We start from the raw sequence: 19,781 nt of genomic DNA on the forward strand, positions 1-19,781 counted from the left end.
GAGATGGATGGATGGATGGATGGATGGAGAGATGGATGGATGGATGGATGGAGAGATAGATAGATAGATATAAAAGATATAGCAACCAAAGTCTGAGCAGTCTGTAGATTTGGGCTGAGTAAAACTCCCTTTGAAGTCTTTAGCAGAGTTTGGTGGTCGTAACTTGAAAGCCCTAGGAGGAGTTAGAGATAATAAAATTAGTCCAGTAATAATAATAATAATAATATAAAATAATAATAATAACAAATAAGTTTAAATAGCATTTCAGCAAGTTGCCTTTCTCGAGCCAAATATGATATAATGTGTGGTAACGTTACACTCCCCTGCGAGGCGGCGCCGCTCCACCGGCAATCCCAGCATACACCGCGCCTCATTAGCATAACACATTCCGGTATCTACAAGAGCCGAGCGAACACATTCAGCTCCGGAGAGCTACAAGCACATCTAAATTACTTATAATATCAACACAGAGACATGAGTGCAAACATGAGCGACAGCGAGAAACTGGACAAGCAGCGGCTGAAGAACTTCAAGAATAAAGGGCGCGATCTGGAGGTAAAGCCGCTGTGACGTCGAGCAGATTTACAGCCGCTTCTCAAATAACCGTGCGATTATACACTCTCGAGCGCTCATATCACGCTACCCGAGACATATTTCGGATATAAGCGTTTAAACGAGAATAGATCTGATAAATCAGTCAAATGTGTGATGGGAAGGTGTTAGCCGCGCGGCTAGCTAGCCGTGTGAGCCGTTAGCATCGAGCTAGCGCACGTCGCAGCTCTTCATTAAAGTGTGTTTTTATTAACAGTCATTCGAGTGAGCGCCGGGAAACGCTCGGATCGGTCGTGATTTGTGATTCTGGACTCGGTTTGTGTGGTTATCGTGTCCGAGTCCTCGCAGTGGCCATCATGTGTGTGTTAGCATGAGCTCAGAGCTGGCCTGCTGTACAACAACATCCTCCAGACGCGTTTCTACATCGTGTTTGTGCTAGTATGGCTCATATAGGCGCTTTATTAAGAGTCCGTGTCATTTCTGAGGTCGCTATGATTGTCTCCTGTGCTTGCAGCGAGATCACTTTAGCTGCATCGCATTTACACTAAACAGCGCCTTAGATACATCAACACACTGCGACTGTCGTCAAAACGTGTATGTAAGTCAATAATTAAGAGTATTGATCGAGTTTCTGATGGATTCAGGTTAAGCAGAATGTTCCTAAATTGTGTGGTTTTTAATAGTCTTGTATTATCCAGGTGTTCACCAGAACGCTTACAGCTCAATTTAACTATTATATGTGACCCTGGACCACAAACCCAGTCATAAGGGTCCATTTTTCGAAATTGCTACAAATATACCCCAGCGACTTGAGACTCCAGGGTCATATATAATGTATGCATAACATTCTGCATCTTCATTTTAAGGTAAGATATTGGGTGAAATGATAAGAAATAAGTACAGCAATGGCTGGAGACACTGGCTTACATTATCAAGTAAAATGGTCTTTCATTTCTTAATGTCTCTGTGTATGTTGAGAGGGTCTCCTATAGGCCTACGTACAGATTTGTGAGAGTTGATTGTTTAATCTAAGTGTGTGTGAGAGATTCAGTGATTAGCATTAATGATCGTTCTGGTTTCTCCTGTACAGACGATGAGAAGACAGCGGACGGAAGTGGTGGTTGAACTCAGAAAGGTAAGATCTGTTCACACAGGTTCAGAATGAGCTGTTTTTGTACTAAAACACTTGCTAATACCTGCTGTATTCCTGTAGAATAAGAGAGACGAGCACCTGCTGAAGCGCAGGAATGTGCCACATGAGGATATCTGTGACGATTCTGACGCAGATGGAGATTTCAGAAGTGTAAGAACTATTCTTATTAATCAGATTATTTCATCTAATGTTTATGAAGTGCTTGAGCAAGTGAGTTGAGTTTTCAGTTATTACAGTAATAATTATTTTCTCTTTTTTTACAACAGCAAAACACTTCTCTTGAAGCAATAGTGCAGGTAAGTTGTGTGTTTAAATAAAAGTAGGAAGTAATTAATGATTTTTAAAAGTAGAAAATCCTTTTAATAAGTGAATCTCATGAAAACATATTCAGCTCTTTTTTTTTTTTTCCACCTGTAATCAAATAACAAAAAATCACATAATGAAAGTGATACAAGTTTTAGAATCATTATTATTGAAATATATGTATATTTGTGTATATGTGTTTGTGTGTGTATATATCTATATATCTCCTAGTGAAAAATCATTTTATAGGTTGGTTCCCTTTGAACAGTGTGATACTTCTGTGGTGCTAACATTTCTCTGCTCTCTTGAGCCCAACACAGCAGCATTGTCTCAGTGTTTTGAAAGAGTAACAACTGTGCTGACATTTTTGACAACTGTTCAACAGTGTAAGATGAATGTTTCTGGAAGAAGTCTCTTCTGTGCACCAAGACTGCATGTATTTGATAAATACAGTAAAAGCAGTAATATTGTGAAAAATGATTGCAATTTAAAATAGCTGTTCTCTACATGAATGTTAAAATGTAATTTATTTCTGTGATCAAAGCAGAATTTTCAGCATCATTACTCCAGTCTTCAGAGTCACGTGATCCTTCAGAAATCATTCTAATATGCTTCTCAAGAAACATTTATTGATGTTACAAACTTTTTTTCAGTTTAATATTTTTGTGGAAACTTTGAAGTGTTAAAGTTAAAAAATTTTTTATTATACCACTCAAAATCCCCAGTTTATTCTGAATATGTTTTGAGTTCTAGTGTGACCCTTCAACTTCACTTGGTGTGGGTGATCTTTGTGATGTGTGTGAAATGTTAAAGTCTGTATGTCCAGCTGACAATCTCAAACATTAACAGCATCATCTTCTTTATACTGAAAACTAAAAGCAACAAATACAGCAGAACAAAGTGTGAACTTTAATCCACTCAATCCAGCAGCTCAACTGAAGAGAAACCGACCGAACTTTTATGCAAGTTCAAGTATGTGAGCACAGTTTTGTCTTGAGCTGTGCTCTTCTGAAGACCTTGGTTACCTGTGTGTGTAATTGGCCCTTCAGGAGCAGGATTAGATCTAAGGGTCAGGGTTAGATCTAAGCTGTCCAACGTGAAAAGACTAGGTGATAATGATTTTGCGTTCGAGATTGATTGCAGTCTAATCTCACAGACCACTTCAGGAGGTGGTTTGAGAGGCATTTCAGATTAGGGCTGGGCTGAGCACAGTTTTGTCTTGAGCTGTGCTCTTCTGAAGACCTTGGTTAGCTGTGTGTGTAATTGGCCCTTCAGGAGCAGGATTAGATCTAAGGGTCAGGGTTAGATCTAAGCTGTCCAACGTGAAAAGACTAGGTGATAATGATTTTGCGTTCGAGATTGATTGCAGTCTAATCTCACAGACCACTTCAGGAGGTGGTTTGAGAGGCATTTCAGATTAGGGCTGGGCGATATGTCCCAAAAAAATTATCACGATTAATTTTTTTTCATATCAGTCGATATCTATAATCATCACGATAAATATCAAATCTTTATTTCTTTCTAGTTTAAAGCCAGATTTTTGCTCCAAAGTAAAAGTTGTAGAAACCATACCATTAATTTGGGCTCATTATAATGATTTAACAAAATAAATATCTGAATAGAAACATTTATTTATTAGTTTCTGCATGCTCTAATGAGTGATATTGTTTCAAATAAAGAAACAGGATTGGGTTGCCTGATAATATTAATAATAATTACATCACTTTTTTTGTCTCATAGAAATGCACATTTGATAGTAGCTTGAGTTAGGATGCGGAGGTACAGTGGGTACGGAAATCAAGCGCTTCACACTGGATCTCACAGCGCTGTTTAGTGCTCGCATGAGCGAGTAAACACATCTGCTCTAGTGAGCTCGCGCCGCGAGGCAGTTTGAACTTTAATCCGAGCGGATAAACGGTCTGAGTGGCGCTGCAAATGAGTCGCGCTGTTTCGTTCCACTTTTGGCGCATAAACATTATATCGAACTCTTCATATCGTTTCATCGAGGAAAATTATATCGCGATAATTATCGTTATCGAATTATCGCCCAGCCCTATTTCATATGCAACTGGACAAGTGTAACTCTGTCTGCTTGTTAAAGCCGTGCATGTAAATTTTACTACTCCCAAAACTGCAAAAATTAAAGGCGAGCGTGTTTTAGCTGCCAGCTCCTGGTAGCCAGATACCCCAGCACTGCTGCTGTGGTCCACCGGAGATGAGCGTCTCTATTCTGCTAATTGACACAAATGAAACTCACCATTCAGCATCGCATCTTCAATCTGCAGCGTCTTTATATGTTCAGCACAGTCCTCGTTATTAAGCGACAAGCACTAAATTCTCTCACCAGTGCTGAAGGGGCTCAGATCAAAGACAATAACAGTTAGAGTAGTTCACTTCCAGAACAAAAATGCACAGATAATGTACTCGCCCCCTTGTCATCCAAGATGTTCATGTCTTAAGTCGTAAAGAAATAGTTTTTTGAGGAAAGCATTTCAGGATTTCTCTCCATATAATGCACTTCTATGGTGCCCCTGAGTTTGAACTTCCAAAATGCAGTTTAAATGCAGCTTCAAAGGGCTCTAAATGATCCCAGCCAAGGAAGAAGGATCTTATCTAGTGAAACGATTGTACATTTTTTTTAAAGAAATAACCAATTTATATACTTTTTAACCTCAAACGCTCGTCATGTCTAGCTCTGCGTGAACTCTGTGTATTCCGGTCCAAGACAGTTAGGGTAGGTCTAAAAACTCCCATCTAATTTTCTCCTCCAACTTCAAAATCGTCCTACATCACTGCAGAATAGGGCTGCACGATAAATCGCATGCGATGTTTAACGCGCATCTTGTCAGTAAAGCCGGTAGTACCGACCCAGTGTTTACAAAGTTAACATGCAAAGAAAATCAAACACCCTTTACAAAAAAAGGTAAAACCGCGATGTAGGACGATTTTTCAAGGTTCGAAAAGTGCTTGGATTTTGAAGAAAGTGCTTGAAACCGCCTGAAATTGCAATTGCATTGGTTTCAGAATAATTCGCGTTATTACTTGAATGGTTCACTTTTTAGATAAAATAAGCCTAATTACATTTTCCTTTTGCATAAAATGAAACCAACTCTGCTCGAGTCTGTGCGTGTGGCTGTAGTGTTATCTGACGGTCTGTCTTGACCTGTGCTCTCTGATGAAATGGAGTGGGTGATAAAACATGCTATGAGGTTGCCGCTTCAGTGGGCGTTGGCTTGAAAATGTTAATGTGAAATGCAATCTGGTTTTTAATAGCTAAATAACTTCTGATATAAAGTAAAGAACACCAATATGTGTGTAAACCTGTATTATAAAACAGAGAGTTCCGGTCCTTGATTCTGATTGGCTGAGCCGCGTTCAAAGCTGTTGTAAATGACTCTACAAAGTAACATACACCTTTGTTTACGTTTGTGTGTTGCTCGGCAACCACTTTGTTGCAACCACATCTGATTCTGAGGAACTACATTGTTTGGTGGAAGAATACTGTTTTTATTAATATCATTACACTTTATTTGCTCTGTTTTATTTTGTGAAACCTTACTACGTATATGGAATAACCGTTTTATAAAAGCAATAAGCCCCATGAAGCCGTGGTTTACAGTGAATTTATAATCGCTCCGCTTCGCGTCATACCTAACAACGCCCCTTAGCTGTTATAAATTCACTCTAAACCACGGCTTCACGGGGCTTGTTGCTTTAGTTTACCGCAGTGGTAAAGTGATAGAGAAGCTTGACTTTGGAAAAGGTGTTAGAACCCTGTAAATGCCTAAGACTCATTGACATGGACGTTTCATGAGATTCACCCTAGTAGTTTTTGTCTGTCTTGATGAAATGGCTTGTACAGAACATGAGTGTTTGTCTATATAATGAGGTGTAAATGTTTGTAGAATGCGACCAGTGATAACCAGGGCATTCAGCTCAGCGCCGTTCAGGCCGCCAGGTGAGTAACGGCTCATTCATCATGATGTTTTGTAAGAGTTTCCTCTATGACTGCTCGTGTGTTTCTGTAGTATGTGACTTATTGCTGTGTGACACATCCTATTGAGTATTGTTGACCTCATCTTGCAGGAAGCTGCTGTCGAGTGACCGCAACCCTCCCATAGATGACCTGATCAAGTCTGGGATTCTGCCCATCCTGGTGCACTGTCTGGATAGAGACGACAAGTAAGACACGTGTCGTGTGACTAGACATGTGCCGGTATTCGGTAATGCGTTATATCACGATAATGAATACGCACGATATTGTTATCGTGGGCACTTCAAAATACAGAGAATAATTATTTATTACAAAATTATTCAGAATTTTGAATGCAGATTTGTGTATTCGCTATGGTGTTCATCACAGCGCCAATCAGCTAATCAACTCAAAACACCTGCAAAGGTTTCCTGAGCCTTCAAAATGGTCTCTCAGTTTGGTTCACTAGGCTACACAATCATGGGGAAGACTGCTGATCTGACAGTTGTCCAGAAGACAATCATTGACACCCTTCACAAGGAATTAATAGGCTATTTATTTTCAAACCCTTTTATATTTTAATCTGTACTACAACATGCCCATATTGTTTGAAAGTGTTTTGATTCTTTGTTCGGTCACACTTTACATTAGGGCTTCATTAGTTAACATTAGTTTAGTTAACAAACTGCCAATGAAAAACTCTTCTAAACATTCATTAATCTTAGGTAATTCCAATATTTAATAACACGTTGTTAAAATCAAAAGTTGCAACTGTGTTATTTAATGAGCTAACATGAACTAAGAGTTGTATTTTTTTTTTTAACAAAGATTAATAACTTCTGTAACAAATGTAGCTATTGCTCATTGTGAATGTTAATACATTAACTAAGGTTAACTAATGAGGTCTTATTGTAAAGTGATACCTATTGGTATTTATAGTTCTTTTGCACTTTAATCTGTTACATTTTTAACTAACTTTAAATTTGTGTATTTATTGTATTTAAATGTTCAGTTATTTTTGTTATAAGAAAAAAGTTATTAAACCTGTTATACTGTATTATGACAACCCCTTTTTTTTTTTTTTTTGCAACTAAATTCCAATATCGTGATGATATCGTGATGATACCGTATACCGTGATAAAAGCATTAACAATTAATCGCAACATGAAAATTCGATACCGGTATATCCCTACGTGTCACTGTGTTTTTTTTGTTCCACATATATTTTTCTCATGACGATCTTTTGTTTTCTCTGTTCTGTAGCCCATCTCTGCAGTTTGAGGCGGCCTGGGCCTTGACCAACATCGCATCAGGCACTTCTGAGCAGACGCAGGCTGTGGTGCAGTCGAGTACGTACTCATGATGCTCTCTGCACCTACGCTTGTTCAGTACTGTGCTTTCAGAATCCTAGTTCATGCAATGTAGGACACGAGTGTTTTAGCATCTGTTGTGCTGGACAGAAGTGTGCAGTGCTGCCTTCACTGCTCGAGCTTCCGCTCTGATTAAAGTTCTGCACGTGCCTAATAGCAGAAACTGACAGGGGATCATAAGTGATGGGTGACTAGTCATTTAAAACAAATCAACCAGGCATTTACGGTGTTTTTTTTGACTCATTTAAAGAAGCATCTTTGAGTGTTTTTTTTTTTTTTTTTTTTAACCAAGTGCTCAAGGTTTCAAAATGCAGTTTATGAGACTTGAATATTTAGACATGAGACTAAATATTTAGATAGAAGCCCGTTACAGAGTAAAGCAAGTTGTTCTCTTACTCCATAATACTGTTGTGAGTGTCTCTGTTGCTGTAAATGCAGCTCCACACAAACTCATGTGCTGTGAGTTTAGGCTACTTATAACGTGCACTAGCTTCACTTTCACATTCACACCACTTTTGTGGACAGAAAATTTCTGCATTTCACCGGATTAGTAAACTAAACTCGACTAAACTTTAAGTACATTCTTTTCTTTTTGTACACAGACCAGGTTCAATTTTTGTTTTAATTAAAACTAAGTATGATCACACAAAGTAGCTATGAGTTGGATGTTTTCACAGGGGATTTAATGTTTATATTGCAATTCATATAGTAGTGCATCACATTTGCAGTACAATGTTTTTGGCCAAACTGTTTTACTATATTAGTATAATTCTATTTTTAGTATTCTGCACAGAGGTGCACATAAGTTTTTCAGTATGGTTCTCATGAGAGCAGCTGACGATTTGGTTTGGTGTTCACACTGCGCGCACACTACAAAAAAAAAGCCTAAGCGCAATAATACTAATATATAGCCTATTTTTTAATCAAAGTGTGATACTTGTAATTTAAAATAAAAACAAGTATTAAATAAAAATATTTTATAGTACGTTTAAGAAATTCAAGCAAATTTTTTACATTTTTATTTTTATAATTCTGAATTTGAGTATGAATTCTAATTTGAATTCTCAGCATTTTCAAACCTAAAATCGGCAAGCTTTTATTTTGGCAAGTTGCCAGCAAGTAAGAACGTGCTGCCAGTTTTAACGCTGCAGAGTGAAGCGTGTCAGTGAATGAAATGCCACAGTTTTGCTCTGAAACCAGCAGTGCGTAGCCTAGATTTATGCTTTCAGTTCGAATGTAAATCTTATACAGTATCGAAAACGGTGATTGTGCATTAACAGCTGTCTACCATGTTGTACGCAAATGAGCGGTCTGAACTTACTTACCAAGCGTTTTTTTGTTGTTGTTGTTTTGGTTGTGCATGCGCACCACTGATTATGCATTTAGATTGGCTGGATTCCAAGTAACAATCTGAAAATGATAACTACAGTTGACCAAACCAGAAATATTCAAGTTAATTATCAGTGAGAGTGTAGCTGTGCAGTATGTTTACTTGTGTGTCTCATTCTTTATCTCCGTGTTGGTGTAGATGCGGTTCCTCTGTTCCTGCGGCTGCTGCAATCTCCGCACCAGAACGTGTGTGAGCAGGCGGTTTGGGCTTTAGGGAACATCATCGGTAAGTGATTAACTCTGCAAGATTGTTACTTTATGTGCTGAAGCGTTATCATGAGCTGATGGGGTCAACCGGTCGTTGTCAAAGATCCAGCATGTAGCGTTTTGAGTTTCTGATGGTAGGTCATTGCCACACCATTCATCTCAGCGCTTGTGCTTCTCATCCTGATTGTCATTTGGTTCAACACATGTTCACACTCATGGTGTGCACTGATTATCAAGTGAGCAATCACCATGTAAAGCGACGAAGTGATTGATGGGTGCTCATGTTTCGCTGGTTGTGTTCGGTCTCATGATCAGAGGCTGATGGGATAGGAGTGCTGTGTCAGATGTATGATCGCTGTGCTGTTACAGGTGACGGCCCTCAGTGCAGAGATTACGTCATCAGTCTGGGAGTGGTTAAGCCGCTCCTGTCCTTCATCAGCCCCTCCATACCCATCACCTTCCTCCGCAACGTCACTTGGGTCATGGTCAACCTGTGCCGCCACAAGGACCCGCCCCCGCCCATGGAGACCATCCAGGAGGTATGAGTGTGACGCATCTGTGATCATAGAGTGAGTGTTGGACAGGAGTCATGTGACCGGGTGTCATCTCACTGCTCTGTTTGCAGCAGCTACTACCAGGTGGAATCTCTTCAAAACTTTCTGCGATCTGGTTGCTCAAATACATTAGTAGTAGGGCTGGGATAATAAATCGATGCATCGCGAATCGAGAAGTGATTCCGCATCGATTCTGAGGTATTCCGAAGGCATCGTGATTCTCTCTTGAATCGATTCTGAGCTTAGTTTGCGTGCTTTAGAAATAGCCGTATTCTGCTTGCTTCCAGTTCCTTACACACGCACCATTTGAACCTAAAATAATCATTCATGAAGTTCGAAAAGGTTACAAGGATGTTCACAGTGGCCTGTGTTTACATTAATCTCGCATCATAAAAGCCGATGTGCAATTTAACCACTTGTATTACTCAGCCGAATGCACAAGCGCTCTTCTTCGCGATTTGAGTGTGGTTAAAAACTAGCCTAGAGCGCCATCTGCTGTTAAAAACTAAGCTCAGAATCGATTCCAGAGAGAATCACGATGCATTCCGATAATCTCAGAATCGATCCACGAATCGCCATGCATCGATTTATTGTCCCAGCCCTAATTGGTAGTGTGAATGCTAGTGTGGCTTGGCCAACTGCACAATCAACCACTGTAGTAAAACATGTTTTAAACTTATTTTTAGTTAACTAATTAAGTATGTTCTGCTTGCTAGTTTTAAGTGGTCTCTCTCGATCTATATTTTCCTAATTAGGGCTGCACATTTAAAACAACTCGTCTGTTTGCCTTTTATAGCATCTGTTTCTAACCTTTTTAATTGTAGACATTGATACAATTAATATAAGGTTATAGATCATCTTTTGTAAAAAAAAATTTTTGTGATACGTTCAGTTAGAATAGAAAGAAAGTAGTGCTGTTACCAATGAAATGAAATCAAGAGTTCAGATGTAGCATGAGCGCATTTGCACAGCAATTACAAATGCAAAATGTTATGAGATTAGTGTTTTAAGTCATTTTGATTATAGATATATGAAATGCTTTTAAATATAAACGAAAGCCTCCAGTAGGTGGTGTCACGTGACTGTCTTCATGAATGGGTCATTGTATCATTCACTTAACAGAGTAATTAAAAAAATGCTAATTCATTCACGAGTGAAATGCAATCGATTAAAGCTATTGATAGTCGAAATTTAAAAGATGGTCCAAACTTTAAAAGTACATTAAAACAGAAACAACACAAAGTTCTCTTGCATTGAAATGTAATAAACAAGTTGTTTAATTATAATTTCCCCAGATAAACGTTTCATATCGGGCTCTGTGCTTTGACGGGGCTGCGGGACACGAGCAGGACAGATAGCCTATATATACCTATTACGGCTGCACGATATTACTTGTGCTGTGAGTTTGACTTGAATAGCTCTATTTGGAAATAATCAATGATTGGGATGATTTCGTAGGTGAGTAAATCAACATAGAAAATAAATTACAAGCATAGAGAAATATAATAGAACAAAGATACAAATGAGTGCTTTATATTTTTCAGGTAAGTCTAATAGTATTCAGGTACAGAAATTGAATAATCAACACTGTAGCCTTCACCGTATAAATTAAATCTAATAAATCTGTGTTAAAGCTACAAAAGTAATTTTTCTCTGTTTTGTTGTTTGATTAACATTCATGACACAGAAAGCCTCCGGAACGTTAAACTGCTGTGAACCACTACACTATTACACATCCATTTTCTTTCTCACTTGTTTACCTTCACCTAAACCATAAGCAACTGTGTTTACAAGGATACTTGCAGAGACATGCATTTTGACAATTTCGTGCGTGTTACAATAAAATAAACCTGCGAGGGTTAGGGGGTGAGACGGTGAGGATTTGGGAAAAGAAACAATAAATATTATTAAATTCGTGGAAAATCGTGACCAACCGGCAAAACTGAACACAAAGCCACGTATGGTGTTCGTTTGAGTTTCCCTCTTCGCTTTCAAATGGCAAGTGCCATGCGCATTTTACTTTCACTTTCAGATTAGCGGCAATTCGGCGTTGATTCAATTCAAGCAACAACAGCATCAAACTCATAGAACTTTTATTAACAAAACGATTAAAAATACACCATATATGCCTAATAAAACAACAAATTACTTGGTCTACACAAAGTTTAAATGGGTATATAAAACTGAAAATCCGCAAACTGCGGAACCAAATAAATAAGAAAACATAGAACGTTTATTAGCAAAATGAATAAGAAAGCTTGGTGGCACGACATATACACCTTGATGTAAAGTAAAATAAAATAAATAGAATACACAAAGTTTAAATAAAGTAATCAGCAAACACTGTGGAACCAAATAAATAAGAAACGAATGTTTAAAAAAAACTTCCAGTCAATAGGCTTTTCAAAATCTAAAATATTGCCAAACAGGCGCCTTTTCATTTCCTTTCTAAACAATCTTCTGCCATCGTCTTGTCTTTCTCACCTCACTCGTGTCAGTCAGCTCGACTCGCTCTCCTCGCGTGATAAATTAAATCTGACTCCTGCTCCGTGGTGCACGGTTCGGCACGCTGCATTGAGCGTTTAGTTTTTTTTAAAGTGTCTGTCCTCTAACTGAACTAGGCTAAATTATTTTTACTATAAAAAAAAATCTAAACGACAGTGGGGGGCAGTGCCGCGGTAGGCAAATGACGTAACCGGTGTTGCGGCTTAACACCGGTATAACCGAAAACACCGTCTATCGCAGCAAGCCTAGCATGAATGCAAAAGCGATGTAACATTTGCCTGCTAATCCACTAGGCCTTTCTCTTATAAACAAAGCTTTGTACCTCACTTGTGTCATACTCGCATTAAAATGTTTCATGTGAGCAGCAGTGTGTTTTGCCGCAGCACCGCCGGTGGAAGCGGTTCTCTGACCAGAAACACGCGCCGCAGTTACGTTCGGCACTTTATTTTAAATGCCAATAATGTCACTTGCAAACGTTGCAATGGTGTTTTAAAATACAACAACGAGCACAATATAAACCATTTAAAGAGGCGCGTTCAGCAGTCTCCTGAAGCAGCCAACAAAGTAAAATGATCCCAAACGTAACTACGGCGCGCTCTTCATTTTATCGAATGATCATAATCACATCCATTCATTTTACAGTCCTGCTACTAGCCTTTATTTAGACTAAAACCCCCTTTAATTCGGGTGAGGAAGCCTGCGTTTTGTGACATTTGCACATGCAGGTGAATATATGCCACTGCAATAGACGCATTTTGCAGTATTTAGGTTAACGATTAATTGATCGTTAATTTAAATGACGATCAATCATGGAAATAATCGAAAATTGACATCCCTAGTCCTGATAGTCATCCTGTTTTGGTGGTATTTTGCTGCCATCCTACTTTAGTTTCCATCCCTGGTCTACACTGCCCAGTTATTTAAAAAAAAAAAAAATTTTTTTTTTTTTTTTTTATAAACGTATTTGTGATGAACACATGAGCGTAATACAAGAGTACTACTCAGTTCAATATCAATCAGTGCAGGCTTATGGACTAATTTAAGTAACTCTGGTTGGTCATTGCACTTGTGCATTTAATATACTTGTATGCAGTTACTTATAGTACTCAGTGCTGCAAAACTTCAAGATTAATCACGGCATCTTTTATTTATTTTTTGATCAGTTGTAATTGTGCAGCCCTGCTCCGTGTTGCAGACTGTCTGCAGTATTCCTCATGGAGTGATTTGCTGCTGACTCTCCTCTCATCGGTTGCTAGAGATTCATGCTAATAGCAGGTGTAAGCGGCTCGGTTTGTTCCTGGTGATGATCTTGTGTGTTTCTTCGTACAGATTCTTCCTGCGCTGTGCGTGCTCATCCACCACACTGATGTCAATGTAAGTGCTGCTCTTGCTCTTTGTGTGTAAATGCACCGCTCCGGCGTCAGATGGACGGATGGGTTTAACTCTGTTCTGTGCAGATCCTGGTGGACACGGTCTGGGCACTGTCTTATCTCACTGATGCTGGCAATGAGCAGATCCAGATGGTCATCGATTCGGGGATTGTACCATACCTCGTCCCCTTACTGAGCCACCAGGAGGTCAAAGTTCAGGTGCGGAAGAGCATGTTGTATCGAGGTCACTTCAGAGACATGCTCCAAACTGTTTTTGCACTCATTTAAATGTAATGGTTTGCATGTTTTGTAATGAATGTAGACGGCAGCTCTGCGAGCGGTGGGGAATATTGTGACGGGCACGGACGAACAGACTCAGGTGGTGCTCAACTGTGACGCTCTGGGTCACTTCCCAGCTCTCCTCACGCACCCCAAAGAGAAGATCAACAAGGTAACAAGTGCCCGTGTGAATCTCACAGCATCCTCAGCTCACATTTCACCCCTCAGTCTCTAACAAAGCGTTTTGCCTCGAGTAAATTTAAAGATGCGGCGTGTAAATGCAATATAATACACACAACTATGTTTTCAGAGGTGTATAAAGACCTTACATAATGAACTGTTATGTTTTTATTATCTTAGAATGAGCAGTTTCTATCTACATACACCGCAGGTGCCTTTACATGGAAGTCTTGCGCTGTTTCTACAGTAGCCATAAACGGACAAACTGCTCTACAGATCGCGTTTCGTCATTATGTTGGTCTTGCACATAAAACACAGTAACACTAATATTCACTAACATATCGGTTAACTGAATAATTAAGTAAATATAATTTGTTAATTTACTGCTGGCTACTCTATGCGGTCTCGGATGATGACATCTTTGTCACCGTAGCTTCTCTGTGTGCAATTCGCAACCTCACCACTAGATGTCGCTTTAAGTCAATTTTTACCATGATTGAGAGATTTTAATGAATACTGTTTCAGCCTTAGGAGTTTGGGGGGGGTTATTTTATTTTGAACATGTTAGGGCCAGTACCATTGTCTTTGTGAAATATTTCTTGTATTTATTTTGGGGTGAAATGTGGATCTCTAGATGTTCCCAAAAGTGATATCAAAGCATAAGTGATGTGCTAGTGTTGGATATGATGACAGCTGAGGTGTGGCGCTGGCGTGAGTGAATGCTGAACAGAAACAGCAGTGTAATGTTTAAAGTGTAGTGTGTGTGTGTGTGTGTGTGTGTGGCTGATGGGTGGGGGTGTCAGAGATCAGTGCTGATACAGGAGTGCATCTGAGGTGGGCCGCTCACACAGAGGCTTCTCTGCGGTCTGGCTGATGATTAGAGCCTCGTTATCACTCTCACCCTCAGCCGCCGGTGCCACAATCTCAGCAGGGCCTGTGATCCGTCACACACGCCCTGTGATCTGATCCGACCGCCCGTCTCTCTCTCACACAGTCATCAGCTCTGATACTGATGTTTAATGAGTCTGAATGTCATGCTCTTGCAGGAGGCTGTGTGGTTCCTGTCCAACATCACGGCTGGGAACCAGCAGCAGGTTCAGGCTGTCATTGATGCCAATCTAGTGCCCATGATTATTCTGCTGCTGGATAAGGTTGGTGACTGGAGCTCTCTTCATTAACTTCATAGTATTTAAAAAACAGTGGCATCTAGAGCTCACGGGGTGCAAATTATAGCATCTCGCGTGTACACTACCAGTCAAAAGTTTTTGAACGGTGAGATTTTTAATGTTTCTAAAAAAGGCTCTTCTGCTCGGCAAGCCTGCATTTATTTGATCCAGAGTACAGCAGAAACAGTAAAATTTTGAAATATTTTTACTATTTAAAATAGCTTTTCTATTTGCATATATATTATAAAATGTAATTTATTTCTGTGATCAAAGCTGTATTTTCAGCATCATTACTCCAGTCTTCAGTGTCACATGATCTTCAGAAATCATTCTAATATGCTGATCTGCTGCTCAAGAGACATTTTTTATTATGTTGAAAACAGCTATTAAGTAGAATTATTTTCAGAACAGCATTTATTTGAGTTAGAAATCTTTTGTAACATTATAAATGTCTTTATCATCATTTCTATGATTTCTTTCCACAAAAAAAAAAAAGAAAAAGTACTGACTCCAAGCTTTTGAATGGGTATAGTGTATTATGCTGCATCTTTCTATTCAAAGAATCCTGAAAAAAATGTACTGAACTGTTTTAAATATTGTTGTTATTATTATTATTATTATTATTATTATTATCTAATATTACATATTAGAATGATTTCTGAAGATCATGTGACACTGAAGACTGGAGTAATGATGCTGAAAATACAGCTGCGCATCACAGAAATAAATTACAGTTTAACAGATATTCACATAGAGAGCAGTTATTTTAAATAGTAAAAATATTTCAAAATGTTACTGCTTTTGCTGTATTTTTGATCAAATAAATGCAGGCTTGATGAGCAGAAGAGACTTCTTTAAAGATCTTACTGTTCAAAAGCGTTTGACTGGTAGTGTGTATACCGGTAGCAGTTTAGTTTTGCTGTGCTGGTGGAGAATGGTGAATGATCGCTGGTGTTGACATGTAAATGTTGGTGCTGTGTCTCTCAGGGAGATTTTGGCACTCAGAAGGAGGCGGCGTGGGCCATCAGCAACCTGACCATCAGCGGCAGAAAGGATCAGGTGTGTTATTCACTCATATAATATATATATATACTCATGCTTATGCGTGAAAAAGAGGGGCGGTGTTCAGATGTTGTGGTCTCGTCCTGTAGGTGGCGTACCTGATCCAGCAGCAGGTGGTTCCTCCCTTTTGTAACCTGCTGACCGTCAAAGACGCTCAGGTGGTGCAGGTGGTTCTGGACGGGCTCAGTAATATCCTCAAGATGGCTGATGACGAAGCCGAGACTATCGCCAACCTGATCGAGGAGTGTGGAGGTGAGCAGAGAGCGTGCTTGTGTTGGAGGACACCAGCCAATCAAGTGTGTTTGATAGGCGAGACATATGTGATCCTGGACCACAAAACCAGTCTTAAGTGCCAATTTTGAGATTTATATATATTAAATTTGATATTTTATATATAATATTTGGCTGAGATACAACTATTTGAAAATCTGGAATCTGAGGGTGCAAAAAAATTCTAAATATTGAGAAAATCATCTTTAAAGTTGTCCAAATGAAGTTCTTAGCAATGCATATTACTAATCAAAAATTAAGTTTTTATATATTTACGGTAAGAAATTTACAAAATATCTTTATGGAACATGATCTTTACTTAATATCCTAATGATTTTTGGCATAAAAGAAAAATTTATAATTTTGACCCATACAATGTATTGTTGGCTATTGCTACAAATATACCCCAGCGACTTAAGACTGCTTTTGTGCTGCAGGGAGACATATAAAATGTTGAGAGCTGGTGTGCTGCAGGAGCAGGGATGAGAAACACTGCTTTAGTAGACACATGCAGTGATGAACTGTAATCTAACTTGACTTGAGAACTACATACCACACTTTAAACTCGCTAGATGTCTGCTCCATTCCTCTTCATGTGAACATATCAGGTACATGTCAGGTTTTTTTTAGTCACAATATTTCATCTGTGTGGTGACACAAAAGTGAAACGCATTTTTGAAAATAAATAAAAGTGGGACTTTGTTTGATCCATCAGTTGTTGAATGGATGGAGGCAGTTCTGAGTGTCCGCTTGAGGTCAATTGATGAAAGTGGCGAAGTTAGAGGACTAAATGATTGAAGAAATTCAGTGTACGTATCCAGAGAGAGAAAGTAAAAAAAATAAAAAAAATTAAACATTTCTTTCAATTAATGCTGTTAACTAAACTGAAAACCCTCTCACTTGGTACATTACTAAATTACTGGTTAAAATGAACACAGCACCAACTATTAAAGTTTGATTTCTTATTGTCAGGTAATTCTGCTTTCTAATGATGGCATTGTTATTGTATTCTATTTCATTGTTGAAATGTATCCCTTTAAACTACAGATGTTTAGTGACCTTTTTTACACTTGTGCATCAATTTGAAAGAAATGCTACAATATTGAGAATATATCTTGAGAATTATGAATCTGTGTCAAGATCGTTCAAATGAAGATCACAATAAATTTTTGGAAATAAAGACCCAACGAGGGATGTCACGATACCAAAAATCTAGTAGTCAGTATCGATACCACTAAAAGTACTCGATACCACGGGGAAAAAATAACAATACATTAACTCCTAAAGTCTTAGGCCTTGTTTTAATGTCTTACTGTGGCAAGTGTTTTTGAGGATGGTTTGATCGTTTGTTTGCTCAGGTTTGGAGAAAATCGAGCAACTGCAGAACCATGAGAATGAGGACATCTACAAACTGGCTTATGAAATAATCGATCAGTTCTTCTCATCTGATGATGTAAGTTTGTTTTTTGTTTTGCCGCAGAGCAATAATGAGGAGAACAAGTGTATATATATCTGTTGATGTAAATGTGTAGTTTTTATTACCTCTTCAGTGATGCTGCAAGTGATTCACTCATGAATCTCGATGATTCTTTCCTTTCTTTCAGATTGACGAGGACTCCAACCTGGTTCCCGAAGCGATCCAAGGAGGAACGTACAGCTTCAACTCTTCTACCAACGTGCCAGCAGAAGGGTTCCAGTTCTAGACGCCACGGGGGAAATCTGGAGTTTTGTTTGTGATGCAGCACTCTGTTCAACATTAAAAATAATTAGAGAGAGAGCGAGAGAGAGAGCGCGAGAGAGTGTGAGAAATATTAGATCCGTTGTGCTTGGCTGATGGGATCCAGCTGCATCTAATCCGAGAAAAATTGAGTGGAGCTCCTTCTGAAGGAAGCGTCCGGACGGCTTTGAGTGGATGCGAGTGAAAGTGAGTGGCTGACTACTACGTTTCAAAACACGACCATCTAAACCGAACACGTGTCTTTTCAACAAAACCAAACCGAACCAATGGGAATAACGAAGACGTCTCACGTGAATAATCTGAGGTAAGAACGCTAAAGGAGAACCTCACCACCAACGCCAACAACAAAGAGACGCGAACACACTTCTGAGGTGGTGTGTGTGTGAGTGAGTGGCCCCTGAGCTGAGGGCCCGCGTTCATCTGACGTGCTGGAGAACGAACCCAGCAGGCCAGAGCCCTGTCCCTTCACGCCGCAGTCTTTGTGCTGCGTGTGCGCAACTGAATGGACGTGACACGTGTATATGTGTGTGTGTGTGTGTGTGCTCGACTGACTGGAGAAACGCAGGACTGAATGCAACGAACGCAGCGAGTCGACAACGTGTGGAAGGTGACCAATTCAACGGGAAATTGTGGAATAGCCTGGAAGAGGAGGCTAAATTAATAATAATTAAAATAAATCACCTTCAGTGGAATGACTGGACATCAGTGATCTAAAGAAGACAATGTCATGACTTTAATTCTCCCTTTTCTTTTAACTGTTATTTAGTGTTGATGACACTGGACTGAGCTTTGGGTGTTGCGTCGAGGAGGTCGTTGGGGACGTGCGTTTTGTCCGTGTGTTTTTTTTTTTTTTTTTCCTCTCCCTTCTCCCCCCCGTTTCAGCTTTTGTTTTTCAGTGCTGGTGTAAATACATGTAATACACATTGTGCACTGTTGTACCTTTGCACAGATCCCGGGCTATTGTACATTAACCGCTCTGCTTTCATGATGAGTTTCCCCCTTTTCTGTTCTCGGGGATAAATCCGATGGCTTTGAGCCGTGCGCGATCATGTGGGGAGGTGTTTTATGTGTGAGAGGTTTCAGACATATCTATAGCATGTGCTAAACTGCGGCATAGTTCATTTTAGTGGGTTTTAGTTTTGTAAGTGTAAGCTGTTTTTTTTCTTTATTTTTAAAAGTACCTACTGTAATGTTTGATTTTTTTTTTTTTTTTCTCTGCCCATTTATGCCCCTCACCGTTCCTGACCGACAAGCAATTCTCCACCGTTTTGCACACTGCAGCATTGGAGGTGTGTGAACGTTAGCAAGATGGACAAAACTCAAGCTCCTGCTTGTAGTGCGAATACAGAGTCCATCTTTATTTGTAGATATTTGTGTTGAGCGTGTCTCTGGCGGACTGTGCTGTGCCTGCATCTTAAAGCACGTACAGGTGACGGTATGAAAGCGCTGTTTAGGTTCACCATCCTTTTGTTTCTTAATTTTAGTTGACTGTAGAGCTGTCTCTGTTTTGCATAACCGCTTGATGGCTACATTGTTTTATTTACAGCCCACCCTCCCCAACAGCATTCCTTGTTTGCAAATATGTAGTTTCAAAAGAAGAAAAAACTAGATGGTATACCTATCCTGTTGGACATAGACTACAGGCTCTGTACCTACTCAAATAAATATTCAGATGTGTCACTGCTGCTTCTCTGTTGGTGATCTGATCTG

At 39.4% G+C, this 19,781-nt stretch overlaps 1 protein-coding gene across 2 annotated transcripts in view; it reads left to right on the plus strand.

Moving 5' to 3' along the window:
* The window catches only part of LOC107750083 (importin subunit alpha-3-like), a 25,934-nt gene extending 6,884 nt beyond the window's left edge, over positions 1 to 19,050 (plus strand). The window contains exons 1-17 of one of the 2 annotated variants that reach the window (XM_016565347.1): positions 340 to 555; positions 1,643 to 1,687; positions 1,766 to 1,855; positions 1,972 to 2,001; positions 5,914 to 5,966; positions 6,095 to 6,190; positions 7,245 to 7,330; positions 8,880 to 8,966; positions 9,317 to 9,486; positions 13,336 to 13,380; positions 13,464 to 13,595; positions 13,699 to 13,827; positions 14,882 to 14,986; positions 15,989 to 16,060; positions 16,153 to 16,315; positions 17,692 to 17,786; positions 17,938 to 19,050. In XM_016565347.1, the coding sequence (XP_016420833.1) occupies positions 475 to 555; positions 1,643 to 1,687; positions 1,766 to 1,855; positions 1,972 to 2,001; positions 5,914 to 5,966; positions 6,095 to 6,190; positions 7,245 to 7,330; positions 8,880 to 8,966; positions 9,317 to 9,486; positions 13,336 to 13,380; positions 13,464 to 13,595; positions 13,699 to 13,827; positions 14,882 to 14,986; positions 15,989 to 16,060; positions 16,153 to 16,315; positions 17,692 to 17,786; positions 17,938 to 18,036 (1,578 nt within the window). In that variant the 5' untranslated portion in view covers positions 340 to 474 and the 3' untranslated portion in view covers positions 18,037 to 19,050. Of the gene's footprint in view, positions 1 to 339; positions 556 to 1,610; positions 1,688 to 1,765; positions 1,856 to 1,971; positions 2,002 to 5,913; positions 5,967 to 6,094; positions 6,191 to 7,244; positions 7,331 to 8,879; positions 8,967 to 9,316; positions 9,487 to 13,335; positions 13,381 to 13,463; positions 13,596 to 13,698; positions 13,828 to 14,881; positions 14,987 to 15,988; positions 16,061 to 16,152; positions 16,316 to 17,691; positions 17,787 to 17,937 lie in introns of those variants that run through there. The other variant, XM_016565348.1, reaches the window with a different exon arrangement.
* The last annotated feature ends 731 nt before the right edge of the window (positions 19,051 to 19,781 follow it).

This window comes from Sinocyclocheilus rhinocerous, unplaced genomic scaffold (genome assembly GCF_001515625.1).
Source record: "Sinocyclocheilus rhinocerous isolate Xijiao unplaced genomic scaffold, SAMN03320098_v1.1 scaffold722, whole genome shotgun sequence".
Classification (NCBI taxonomy): Eukaryota; Metazoa; Chordata; class Actinopteri; order Cypriniformes; family Cyprinidae; genus Sinocyclocheilus; species Sinocyclocheilus rhinocerous.